A 14875-nucleotide genomic window follows, 5' to 3' on the forward strand; every position below is an offset into this window, starting at 1 on the left:
TTTTATTTTCCAAGGAATAAAACAGATTATTTTTATCATAATGTTGTTATGTTTTACATTTAATGGATGTTCATGCATGTTTAAATGTATAAGTTAACTTAACAAAGTCTAAGTCGTTGTTTTAGTAGACTGGTTGTGGGCGGCGTTCACTTTAAAGTAACACGGTCAGTCCTAAACAAAGAAAAAGAAGAATCTCACAATCTAGATGGAATTAGACTATCCATCGAGAAAGGTTGCAATGTCAGTCCGCATATTTCTAAGCCTTACCGAAATAAGATGACATTGGTGTGGTATAGCACTGAACGGATCTAACAGCAAGACTTGTCCTTAGGCTATCTACTGAAAGGCGAGGTCTTGATAAATATTTGTTTCTTAATCAATATAGGTTAGCATTGAGCATACGGTATTGATTATGCATTACTTTGATTTATCAAATGGTGCGGGTTTTTCGTAACCCAATAAACCTGATATATTGGGTAGTGGTGATTAATATCTAGCGGTGCTAGGATTGCTATTATATTGAATCGTGCGCGAGGAGAGTCTCGTTTGATAATGTCCTCAAGAGGAGCGCGAAACAAGGTTTTATTATTCGAAACCTAGCTAGTTGGTGTTTGATTACATTATGAATAATAAATAAGCGTTTCATGCTAAATCTACTCTTGGAATTAATAAGAAGTTAATTAATTAATTAATTAATTAATCAATGCATAGTATTCTGATGCCAAACTCTTACAAGCTCCTCTTACATTAAGAGTAAGTACCTTCACTGCAACATCCTTCTTCTCATCGTCATCACTGATAGTTCCTTTGAATACAGATCCAAATCTCCCTGCACCAAGCAGATTTGTCTCGGAGAATCCTTTTGTGGCACTCAATAGATCTGCATAAGATAGCCTCAAAAAGTCCGACATTTGGACAATGGGGATTCCAACATTTTGCACTGTCTGTCGCTTGTAGATTACGAACACACAGAAGCACACTGCAAGGGCTAGGCATGTCACTCCAACTATAGTTGGGATCAAGATTTTACCTAAACCTTTCTTGTTGGATTTTAGTGATGATGGACAAGAAGGAAGGTTTAGGCTTGCAATTCCACCACACAGGCCTTGGTTTCCTTAAAGTGAAATTGCACTTTCATTTTGGAAAACTCTAATATTTTTATTTCATTTTTTATGGAAATCACAAACCGGGACTCCTAATACCGGACGGATGAAAATGATAAACTGAGACTCCTAATGCCGAACGGAGGAAGTATAAGATTTTACCTCTCCCTTGATGGAGAGGTAAAGATATCTTCAAAGTGGAAATAGATATAATACATTCTCAAATACCACTCCTTTTGGAGAATGATTTTTTACGAAAAATAGATAAATATGATAGTTATATAACTTTACCTCTTACCTCTTCATTTACTCTCCCTTGGAGATGCTCTAATTGATAATGCGAACAAATATTTGTTGTATTTAATTAATATTACAATACACCAATCTGATTTCTAACCCCCTTTTTTTTGAAATACAATCTCATAATTGCTGCCTTAATGGCATCATTTATTCTCTGTCTATTTATCCTGATACACATAATTCTCAAATAATTAAGGGAAATTGGTCTCTAAAACCATGAACTTTGCCCAAAATTTGGTATTTCCCATGAACTTTGAAATTGGTATATAATATCACGAACTTTGCATTTTGTTTGGTATTTCCCACAGCATGTTTATTACTATATTTGGCTAACTTACGAGGCTTTTATCATACTTGACACAATTAAATCAACGTGGTTTTCAACTTGACTTTTTATGCTACATGTTATGAACTTAAAAAGTGGTTTCAAATATTATAAAACATATCACGGTTGCCTATATTAAATAAGATTTTGATGAAAATATCTTATTTGAGTGAGTTTGGGAAATACCAAACAAAATGCAAAGTTCGTGATATTATATATCAATTTCAAAGTTCATGGGAAATACCAAATTTTGGGCAAAGTTCATGGTTTTAGAGACCAATTTCCCAATAATTAATAAGAAGCTTGACTTTCTAAGTTCTATAGTAAAAGGGTAAAGATAAATTAATAAAAATTGTACATATAAAATACCCTCAAATTTTAAACCGGTTTTTATTTAAACCGGTTTTTTTGTTAATTATTATTTCTGTAAAGTTCAATCAATATCAAATTACATTAATATATATGGAAATAGAGTATGAAAATATTAAATATGGATGATCACTTCAAAATAAAGTGCCACTTATTTGGAGAGATCGCAGACATTGAGGTTACACTAATTGGTTGATACCATTTTTCCTAAAGCATTAAACATTACTATTTAATAAAAAAAAATTGAATAAAAAATAGTATTATTATTTTATTGGATGGCAAAGCATTACGAAATATTTAATAAGAAAATATTTGAATGCAAAATATTAGTATTATTATTTGGTTAAATGATAACATTAAAAAACTAAGTATATGTACGTGTAGTTGTTTATATAGCACAATGTAACATATAATTTTAAGAGTTATTTAATAATAAAATAATTAGATGAAAAATACTGATATTATTTCGTTGGATTAGCAATAAGAGATTATGTACAAATGAAGTACTCCCTCTGTCTCAGATAATTTGGGACACTTTGACCTGGCACGGATTTTAAGAAATCTAATGGAGAGTGAGTTGAAAAAGTTGGTGGGATGTGAGTCCTACTTTTAAAGTATTAGTTTTATAATAAAATGTGAGTAGGAATGAGTTAGTGGAATATGAGGTCCACTACCAAAAATGGTAAAAGTGAAGTGGGACAAATTATGTGGGACGGACCGAAATGGAATACTGGAACGAATTATCTGGGACGGAGGGAGTAGCATTTTTTATAATTACAAATTAAATATTAGTATTTAATAATGAAATAATTGAATGCAAATTACTACGATTACTCCAATTGATAATCACAATAATAAGAAATTAAGTACTACATATTCATTTAGTTGTTTTAATAAATTGAAATTTTAATAATTATTTAATAATTAAATGTGAATGACAATAATTATTTCGTTTGATGATAAAGATTAAGAAATTAAGTATATAAATAGTCATATTTATAACTTAAAATTTTTATTTAAAAAAATTAATAACAAAATAATCAGATATGAATGACTATGAATAAATTGTTTGATGATAACACTAAGAAATTTAGTATATATGCATGTAGTTGTTTCTATAACATAAAATTTTAAGAATGCTTTGATTATAAAATAATTGAATTAAAAATACTATTATTACTTATTTGGATAATAACACTGATAAATTAAGTATATATGCTTGTAGCCTTTTTTTAATTCAGAAATTTCAAAATTATTTCATAATAAAATAATTGGATGTGAACAACTGTGATTTTTTCATGTGATGATAATTCTAAGAAGTTAAGGAATCAAAATAAACATAAGAATTTAAAAACTAACGAATTAAATTACTTTCTCTGATAGATATTTGGCAACCAAACATGGCCTAAAAAATCAAGCATATGTTCATCCATGTTGTTATTTTTATAGCTTAGAATTTTAAGAATTATTTAATAATAAAATTGTCACTGGTTACGAGTGACTATGATTATTTTGTTTGATGGTAACACTTAGTAATTAAGTATACATGCATATAGTCATTATTTTAAGTATATACTGATATAGTCATTTTTTTATAATAAAAAATTTAAAAATCATATAAGAATAATTAGATGCAAATGCCTATGAGTATTTCTTTTGATGATAGCACTAATTAAGAAATTAAGTATACATGCATGTAGTCATTTTTATAAGTTAAATTTTAAGAATTACTTAGTACTAAAAAAATAATTGGATGCTAAAACTATTGTTATTTCTTTTGATAGTAACACTTTTTAATTAAGAATATATTCATATAGTCATTTTTAGGTGTATAATTTACAAATTTTAAAATTTATTTAATTATAAAATATTGAATGTGAATGACTATGATTATTTCGTTTGATGATAGCACTAATTAAGAAATTAAGTATATATGCATGTAGCATTTTTATAAGTTTAGAATTTTAATTAAGAATTACTTAGTAGTACTAAAAAATTAATTAGATGCAAAATACTATTGTTATTTCTTTTGATAGTAACACTTATTAATTAAGAATATATTTATATAGAAGATAATTTACAAATTTTAAAAATTATTTAATTGGAATATATTTTAATTGAATGTGAATGACTATAATTATTTCGTTTGATGATAATACTAAGAATTAAGTATGTATGCATGTAGCCATTTTATAATTAGAAATTATAAAAAATATTTATTAATAAAATAATTATTTCATTTGATGATAAAACTAAAAAATCAAGTTGAAGGAAGAAATATCCTCATTATTGTTAATGGAAGAATAAATTATACAACTTGCAAAGATGTAGTAGTAAATTATTTCCTAAAAGTGAAAACGCCGATTATGGAAAACTTAATTTTTCCTAAATGCTAATAGAAGGGTAATCACGTACTACATTGTTGTAATTAATTATGATTCATTTATTGTAAATATAAAATTCCTAAAATGTCCAACTTTGTATATACAATTTTTGTTAATTTCTCACTACCCATATTAAAAATGATATTGACAAACCAACGACCATCGTACATTTCGTTAAACACCAACGCGGTATAACTTGGCCTCTTTCTTACTTCTTTTCTTCTCCTTTCCATAATTGTAAGACAGAAAAATAATGAAAGTTGAACCCAAAATCTTCACCTTCTATAAAGAACAACTAAATAAATATTATTTAATCACTCTTATATAAAAGAAAATTGGTGAAAAAATATAGTAAAATGTAAGCCAATTTTTATATATTCATTTTATAATAAAATGTGAGCGAAATAAATTTAGTGGAATGTGGAGCTTGTTGCCATTTATGAAAGATTCTTACCGGAACTTCAAATATGGGACGAACTAAAATAAAAACCGGACGACTAAAGTGGAACAGAAAGAATATTTAAAAACAATATTTAAAAAGATACTGCTTTTTTTTTTTTTTTATCAACAGTGCTTTTACAATAAAAAAGTTAATCGCAGCAAATATAAACATTATTAACAAATGGCTCTGTACATGCACTCAAATAAAAGTACAATTATCGGGAATATTTCTGTAAATGGGTCAATACTTCAAACGTAACTTAGTAGAAAGTAGAAAACAAAAGTATTGAGTATCTAGATTATTTTTGTAAATTCTTAATGATTTTTATATTTAGCATTGATTTGGGCTAGATCATGATAGACCGTGAGCCTGGCCAATATTGAAACCCATTTACAGAAAAGACCACAGCTGAGTCCAATCCATGGAAGGCCCTTAACTAGATTCATCCACCGATTGTTGTCCCATTTTGCAATTTTTATTAAGCCATTAATAAATGTTTTATTGCCTGCTTACAATTTTTTGGTAATACATCACACAGTTCATTAACTTTTTTCACTTATATTTTTTATAAAATTATTTCATTAACTTTTTTCACTCATATTTTACATAAAATTATTTCATCAACTTTTTCCACTCATATTTTTTATAAAACTAATTTATAAAAATAAGACTCATATTCTACGGATTGTGATCAATTGCTAACTCAACTTTTAATTGATAACTACAACTAATTTAAAATCACATGATTAGTAGACATCTAGTAGTCTACAAATTATCACGTGTAATTTCGTTTTATTATTATTATTTAAATTTTAAAAAATAAGATAAATACCATAATTAGGGTTTTTGGTCAAAATGTCAATATAGTATATTAAACATATCAATACGAGTCATTGAATATGTCAATACAATTTAGCATTGACATTTTATACGTATTATACTGACATATTATGATAGTTATATTGACATTGAACTACTACAAAAGAATAAACGAAAATCCAAGATTTTTTTTCAAATTTTGACATTGGAACATATGCAAGTTATATCTTGTTAGAATCCTTATAAAATCTTTAATTTGATATAAGTTGTGTAAAAAAATAATTTAAATTGCGATAGTTATAATCAATTAAAATTTTTGAATGTTTTTTTAAAGTTGGTTATAACTAATTTTTGGTCAATTGACATTAATACCCTTAATTGACATTTTGTGTGAATTGTATTGATATTCATGGATGGGTGATCTCATGCCTTGATTTCATAATTCAATATATATTATTTAGTGGGATGAGTTAGCAATATAAGTATAACACACCCACACATTCCACTATCCTTTTCCAATAACATTTTATTACATTTCTTAAAATCTATGTCTACTCATAAGGATGAATGTGAGATGGTTAATTATAAGATACAATCTAATGCGAAACAGAGAATATAGTATAGACCCAGGACAAAATTTTTAGAAATATAGGGAGTTGATTGTATTTCCAAAAAGTTTTTGAGAGACCTGATTATAAGAGCATCCGCAATGGTGCTTAGGCTAGCTATAGGCCAGCCATTCTCTCCCCTGCCACGTCAGCAACACTAAAAAATCCACCTGCCACATCAGATTTAGGCCAGCCATAGGCCAGCCGCAATAAAAATAATTCAAAATATACTACATTTACGGAATTAAAATTACGATTAAAATACGGCATTAAATTTACGAGACATATACGGGAAAATTCATTAATTTTATTTAAATAAAAAAAAGTACATTAACTAAAAATCATAAAAATAACATAATAAAAAAAAATCCGGGCTTCCACACACGAGCCACCTTGAATCTGTTATAGTTTGCCGCTAGCCGAATCGGTATGACATATTTCTGTTTTAGGTCTTCATTTTGTATTGGGCTAGTTGTTGTTGTCCATCGCTAGATGTTGCTCTTGTACAGAAATTTAGAGATAGAGAAAATCGCGTTTATATAGTTTTTCAAAAATTAAAAAAAAGAATTAAATTTTTTTTTAAAAAGAATTTAAAAAAATTAAAAAAAAGAATTAAAAAAAAAAACAAAATTCGGCGCTGGCCGATCGCTGGCTGATCGGGCCGCCACAATGGCGGCCAGCAGCATCGGCTAGCGCATCGGCCAGCGCCGAGCGATCGGCCAGCCCACGCCGATCGGCTCGCCGATTTCGCGCTGGCCGACTCCAATGGTTCGGCTAGCCGATCGCCTAGCGCGACGAATCGGCTAGCCGGTCGCTAGCCGCCCATTGCGGATGCTCTAAATGTGAAGAAGTTTAGCGATCAAACTGTAATCACCCAAAAGTGGAAGGAGCTTCTCGAAATTTGGTAAATTTGACAAATCTCAATGAGTTTTGATCTATGTAAAACCCATTCTTAATACAAAAATAATGAACCAAGCGTACAAAGGTCATTTTTAGGTCATCGTAAGCTTATTTTTACGTCATTATAATAAAGATGACATAAAATGATCTTAACATTTCCTCAAACCCGAATTTTATAATATTACCTAAAACTTCTTTATAATAACCCACCGTGTTTTTCTTTAATTATTGACAATTAGATTGAAAAATCTCATGGTCAAGATTTGGTCTGGATTTTGTATGGAGATGCATTTTTGTATTAATCATTTTCCTATATAGATATTGAAGAATTTAAAAATAAAAGAAAACATAAAGAAACTGCACAACAATTACAACTGAAAACATAGATAGAAACGAACATCTATTTCAGTGTTGATACGAAGCAACATTTCTGTAAATGAGAGAAAACAGAAACTGCCTGTACAACTGTAAATGTTGCCAATACATAGAATGGAACATCTATTTTAATGTTAGCAGTTAGCACGAACCCACATTTCTATCATTTTTATAAACTGGAAACACTTTTTTAATCTTTTCCAATTCATTGAAAACCTCTGTCATCGACATGCGATCTCTTGGAAGTTGCTTCGAGCATCTCACTCCAATCCTCAGAATTGAAACAATGCAATCCCAAAACTTTTCATCGACATTAAGTTCTTCATGCAGGCATGGATCCACTACTTCGGTTACACGGTCGGTTAAGGCTGTGCTAACGAAGTCCTGGAGATTTAGGCATCCTTCGAATGCATCACTTGTTGGTCTTCTGTTTGTGAACATCTCAAGAACAAGAATTCCGTAACTGTATACATCCCCTTGAGTTGATGCAACATAATTCATGCCATACTCTAAACAGAAAACATACATAGACGGCAGACTTAGCTATATGCATATAAAATACTAGTCAATTAAAGAGTTTAAAATTTGAAGTAAACCTGGAGCAATGTAGCCTATGGTACCCTTTATTGCAGATGAACTGCTTCTTTCCGCAGATGGCAAGCTCTGTGTAATGCTTGAAACAATTTTGGCTAAACCAAAATCACCAACTTTGGCAACCATGTCTTGATCCAATAGAATGTTACTCGGCTTCAAATCTCCATGAATAACTATGGTGCCAGTTCCACAATGCATGTACTCAACTGCCGATGCAATATCTATGGCAATATTGAGTCTCTGAATAGCACTTAGAGCTCCCCTGCCTTCACTCTCAGAATGAAGCCAGTTCTCGAGGCTTCCGTTGGCCACAAATTCATATACCAATGCCTTAAATTCATTCCCTTGAAAATCAGAGCTGTCACATACACTCACAATCTTGAGCAAATTTCTGTGTCGTATGCCTCTCAATGCATTGCATTCTGATGCCAAACTCTTACAAGCTCCTCTTACGTTAAGATTAAGAACCTTCACTGCCACATCTGTCTGCTCATCATCTTCATTGATAATTCCTTTGTAAACAGATCCAAATATCCCTGCACCAAGTAGATTTGTCTCCGAGAATCCTTCTGTGGCAGTCAAGAGATCTGCATATGATAGCCTCAAAAAGTCCGACATTTGGAATATGGGCATTTCAACATTTTGCGGTGCTCGTCGCTTGTAGATTATGATCACAGAGAAGCACACTGCAAGGGCTACTAGGCATGTGACTCCAACAATAGTTGGGATCAATATATTACCTATACCTTTGTTGTTCGATTTTGGTGATGATGGACAAGAAGGAAGGTTTAGGATTGCAATACCTCCACACAAGTATTGGTTTCCTTCAAGTGAGACTACACTTTCATTTTGGAAAACTCCAAGAATAGGGACTTCACCTTGCAGCTCATTGAAGGAAAGGTTAAGGTATAACAGACGAAACTCGCTAAGAAATCTTGGAATGAATCCTGAAAGGTTATTATGTGAAAGATCCAAATATTGTAAACCTCTCAAACTCTTGAGGCTGTCAGGTATCTCTCCTTGAAGAGAATTCCTACTGAGGACAAGCCAACTGAGCATGATGCAACTACTCAAAGAAGTCGGGATGTTTCCGGTTAATCTATTGTAGGACAAGTCCAATTCCACAAGATTTCTCAATGCACCAACTTCTGATGGAATAGCACCCATCAAGGCATTGTGGGATACGTTAAATCCGATAGAAATGGATGAAAGCCTCATAATTTCAGGAGGTATTGAACCATTGAGATTGTTCTCTGCAAGATCTAAGAGTGACAAGCTGGTGCAGTTGCCAAGACTTGCAGGTATACTTCCATAAAGATTGTTTTGCTTCAAGAGGAGAAAGTTCAACAAAGTCAAGTTCCCAAATGACATTGGTATCTCATTTGTCAGCCTATTTCCTCTTAGGTAGATTTCTTGCAAGTCATGAAGTTTTCCAATGGACCAAGGAATTGGACCTTCGAGATCATTGGCCTCAGCTGATAGAACGGAGAGACCAATGAGGCTTCCAATACTCGATGGAATCGTTCCTATTAACTGGTTTCCATCAATGCTCAGGAAATTCAACTGCCTGGAAAGATTGCCAATGGAATTTGGCAATGAACCAGTGAAGTGGTTATTTGCCAACAATAATTTTCTTAGTCTGGTGCAATTTGTGAGGGATGATAAAATAGTATGAATATCTCCTCTGAAATTGCTAGCTGAAGCCCCAAGACTTCGGAGGACTGAAAGCCTAGTAAAATCTATCAGATTTCCGGTGAAATTGTTTGCAGATAAATTTATAATTTAAAGGAGGGAAGATGATAGGGATCTCAACAATCAAATGCATCAGAGACTACAAGTCGACGTGCAAGACGTCAACAACACCAGCCATGCAAACGTACCAGACACCGATCATGAAGAGGAACCGCCGAGTGAGAAAGGTCGATCGAGAAGCATAACAAGGAGCAAGAAAGATAGACCCCAACGCAACAGATCACAACCAGCGAAATTCAAGGACTACACGACCTACTGAGATAGAGATGGAAGATTTGTTTAGTTTTCCTTATTTTATTTTTTTGCCTTGGTTATTTTATTTCCTTGTTGAACGCTATTTTGTTTAGGTTAGTTTTTGATAAATTTTTTCGGGTTTTCTTCTTGATTCTTTCCTGAATCGTAGAGTCGAATCAAGCAGGGTCCGAACTCTATATATAGAGTTCATTAGAGAGTCAAAAAACCAACGAGAAATAAGACAAATATTATTTTCTCGAAATATCGTATCTTCCAAACCCTAGTGACTGCTAGGGTTCTTCCTTCAAATTTACTCAACTTCACAAACGTACAGGTGCTCTAATTCTTGTTAGGATCCTAAATCCTATCAATTGGTGCTTTTACATTGAGCTCTCTTCCTCCAAATTGCAACAATGACGGCTGATACAGAATCTTCTTCAGCAAACAAACCACCACCAATGACCAATGAAGAACTCAGCGATTTGCTGCTCGACTTGCGTGTCCGATATGCCGGCCAGGACAAGAAATTGATGTCTCATCAGTTCGACCTTGAGGCCTTCACCCGCAAGCAAGAGGCGACGAACAAGCGGATCGAGGATCGCCTCGAGATTCTGATCGAGGCAAGTTTGGAAAGGAAGCACAACCCACCCGATCCGGACGCGCGAGGACCTAAACCTAGGCGTTGGAAATTACCGCCGTCGGTTGTTACACCGTCGGCCGGTGCAGATACCGACCCCTTGCCGAAGGTCAAACCGGAAGCCCCTCGTTTCAACGGAGAGAACGCAACGGAATGGATCCGCAAGATACAACGGTACTACAACCACCACTTCACCCCACTCGAGGATCGCATATACCTCACGTCCTACCTTTTCGACCACCCGGCATCCAGTTGGTTGACATATTGGGAGGACAACTGCAAACATAAGGATTGGGACGATTTCCTCTTGGCAGTCAAGCATCGATTTGACCCGGATTTGTACGTTGATCATGTGGGCTGCCTTGCGACACTCCGCCAAACCACTACAGTTGATGCTTATCAGACTGAATTCGAAGATATTATGCAAAAGACCTCTAACGTCACCGAAGAGACCCTGATGTCACTTTTCATCGCTGGGTTGAAAGAACCGATTAAGCAGCAATTGCTGACCAAGGGCCCTACGTCGCTCGATGAAACTTTCGCTCTTGCCAAGCAGTTCACAGCATGCCTAAAGCTCACTACAGCCGCGACACAGCCGTCCCACGCAGCCTGGTCTGACCGTGACAGCCGGCAGCGGCAAAATAATGCACCCACGCTGACTGCCGTTGTCCCCCCTCGCGCGTCTCAAGCGGGCCAACCACGTTCCGACATTCCGGTTGTCCGCATCTCTGCAGCTGAACGCGCTGACCGGACTCGGAAGGGATTATGTTGGTACTGCCCAGAAAAATACTCCCGCGAACATGTTTGCGGCACCAAATTTTATGCTTTAATGGGTGCCGACGATGAGGATGACCTCCTGGAGACCGAGACAGACCGGCATGGGGACGAAGATGGAGAGACCATGGTCATTACCGGCGACGTCTCGAGCATCCATGTTATCAGCCCCAAGATCAGACCACGAGCAATCCGATTGAAGGGACGGATCAATGGTTCTGAGGTGTCCGTACTGATCGATGGTGGCAGTACACATAACTTCATCAAGCCCACCATCGCTGAACAGCTAAGTCTTCCTGTCCATGCTATTAGTCCCTTTCGTGTATTTGTAGGCAACGGCGAATCTTTGCGTTGTTCTTATGCTTGTTTACAGACACCAATTATGATGCAAGGGCACGCTTTCGACATAGATTTGTTTATCTTACAGGTGAAAGGGCCGGATGTGATTCTGGGTGTGCAATGGCTCCAGGAGTTAGGAGATGTCACAAAGAATTATCGGGATTTGACGATGCAATTTGATTGGGGTGACCACACGGTCTCTCTTAAGGGTGATGGCGCTGCCCAAAGCAAATCTCCTACAACAATTTATTTTCGTTGATCGGTCAGGAGCCGGAGTGTGATTTATTTGAGTTGTTCACGGCTGAGAAGGAGGCCACCCCATCAGACGAGGTTATTACTCTGCCGAACACCGACTCTAGCCTCACTGCCGTTCTGGAGGATTTTCGCGATATTTTCGCACTTCCAACATCCCTCCCTCCCCCACGACAATGGGACCACAAGATTTATCTTCCAGAGGGCACGCGACCAATTAATGTCAAACCATATCGCTACCCCTACTTCCAGAAATCCGAGATTGAGCGCCAAGTGCGCGAGATGTTGACACAGGGAGTCATCCAGCACAGTACTAGCTCGTTCTCCTCACCCGTTTTGTTGGTTAGAAAGAAGGATGGAACCTTTTGGTTTTGTGTGGACTATAGAGCCTTGAACGCGGCCACTACAACGGATCACTTTCCAATTCCTACTGCCGACGAGCTATTTGATGAGCTTCATAAAGCACGAGTTTTCTCAAAATTAGACTTGCGCTCCGGATATTACCAAATCCGAATGCATACCGCTGACATTCACAAGACGGCATTTCGGACTCATGATGGGCATTTTGAGTTTCTAGTTATGCCTTTCGGATTGACCAATGCACTGTCCACGTTTCAGGCTGCCATGAACAGCATTTTTCGGCCATTCCTTCGCAGATTTGTAATAGTATTTTTTGATGATATTCTGGTATACAGTGGATCTTTGGCTGATCATGCGGTGCATCTGGAGCAGGTCTTGCATGTGCTCCGCATAAATTCCTTTTACATAAAGCTATCTAAATGTTCTTTCGGTGTGGATACGATCGAGTATTTGGGACATATAATCTCGGCAGGGGAGCTCCGGGCTGATCCAGCAAAAATCGAAGCCATGACGACCTGGCCAATTCCGAAAACAGTGAAACAATTGCGAGGTTTCTTGGGCCTAACGGGTTACTATCGTCGTTTCGTTAAGAACTACTCCATCATCGCAGCTCCAGTCACCGACTTGTTGAAAAAAGATGCTTTTCAGTGGCCTCAATCTGCGGCCGATAGCTTTGATGCTCTCAAGGCCGCGATGTCAGCAGCCCCGGTCTTGCATCTGCCAGATTTTGAGAGCCCCTTCTCCATCGAAACTGATGCTTCAGATTTCGGGATAGGCGCCGTCCTCCTCCAACACGGCCACCCGTTAGCCTATTTCAGCAAAAAGTTGGGGCCGAAGAGACGTGTGGCATCTACTTATCATAAAGAATTGTATGCTATAGTGGAGGCAGTACAAAAGTGGAGACAATATTTACTAGGCCGTGAATTTATCATCCGCAGTGATCAACGTAGCTTAAAGGACTTGTTATCTCAAATCGTTCAGACGCCGGACCAACAATTCTATTTGAGAAAGCTTATGGGCTTCAAATTCACGATAGAGTACAAATCCGGCGCTTCCAATCGTGTCGCAGATGCATTGTCACGTCGGGATGTGGATTTACCGGGCGATGACCCCTCGATCTTGGCCTTGTTGTCACAGCCTGTTTCGGCCATTATGCAGCGCATTCGGAATGAAAATAAGACCCTCCCAGATTTGATTGAGCTACATCAGGCAGTAGCAGCACGCACGGCACCTCTGCATGTTTCAGTCGCTCATGGTATCCTATTCTTCAAGCATCGTGTATATCTCAGTCGCGACTCCGACGTCCGCCTAGATATTCTGGCAGAATCTCATGATGCAAAAATGGCCGGCCACCCAGGGGAGAAAAGAACGTTTGCGCGGGTGTCGTCCTCTTTTTTCTGGCAAGGTATGAGAGCCGATATCCATCGATATGTAGCAGCGTGCGCAGTATGCCAGGCCACAAAGTACATCACGGATCGACCGTCCGGGCTAATTCAGCCTTTACCGATTCCAGATAAAGTTTGGGCGGCGGCATCAATGGACTTCATCGTTGGTCTCCCTCCGTCGTATGGATACACGGCGATAATGGTTGTGGTCGATCGTTTGTCCAAATATGCCCATTTTGGAGCACTTCCGACTGGATTCGATGCGCTCAAGGTCGCTAAACTATTTGTGAGAACTGTGGTTAAGCTGCACGGCTTTCCGGAGAAACTATTGACTGATCGGGATACCATATTCATGAGTGATTTTTGGAAGGAGCTCTTAACTATGAGCGGGACAAAATTACAATTCACCACCGCTTACCACCCGCAAACGGATGGCCAATCGGAGGTGACAAATCGGTCGCTTGAACAATATCAGAGAGCTTTTTCCTTTGAGCAACCTAGGAAATGGTTCGAGTTTCTTCCATGGGCCGAATTGGCCATGAATTGCAGTGTCAATACAAGCATCGGGATGTCTCCTTTTAAGGCTCTTTATGGTCGGGACCCCCCTAACATTTTCGGCACTCCGGCGGTGCCCGCAGAAAATGCAGCTGTCGCTGCGAATTTAGGGGAGAGAACAGAGCTGTTGCAATTGTTGAAACGAAATTTGGCTTTGGCCCAGAAGCGCATGGTTCACACAGCAAATCAGCATAGGAGGCACGTGGAATTTCAAGTGGGTGATCGCGTTCTTTTACGCCTTCAACCGTATCGGCAGGTTTCGGTAGGCCGACCAGCTTCGGCGAAACTTAGTCGACGATATTACGGACCTTATGAGATATTGGAGCGGATTGGGGCAGTCGCGTATAGGCTGCAACTTCCGGTTGGGA

At 36.8% G+C, this 14875-nt stretch overlaps 1 protein-coding gene across 1 annotated transcript; it reads right to left on the reverse strand.

Moving 5' to 3' along the window:
* Positions 1 to 165: 165 nt before the first annotated feature.
* Positions 166 to 10089, reverse strand: LOC125206730 (probable LRR receptor-like serine/threonine-protein kinase At3g47570). The gene is made up of 5 exons (XM_048105965.1): positions 10055 to 10089; positions 8222 to 9786; positions 7842 to 8134; positions 762 to 944; positions 166 to 171 (listed from the first exon to the last, which is right to left on the reverse strand). The coding sequence occupies exons 1-5, from the start codon at positions 10087 to 10089 to the stop codon at positions 166 to 168; spliced, it is 2082 nt and encodes a 693-aa protein (XP_047961922.1).
* Positions 10090 to 14875: the final 4786 nt, after the last annotated feature.

Source organism: Salvia hispanica, chromosome 2, assembly GCF_023119035.1.
Source record: "Salvia hispanica cultivar TCC Black 2014 chromosome 2, UniMelb_Shisp_WGS_1.0, whole genome shotgun sequence".
Lineage (NCBI taxonomy): Eukaryota > Viridiplantae > Streptophyta > Magnoliopsida > Lamiales > Lamiaceae > Salvia > Salvia hispanica.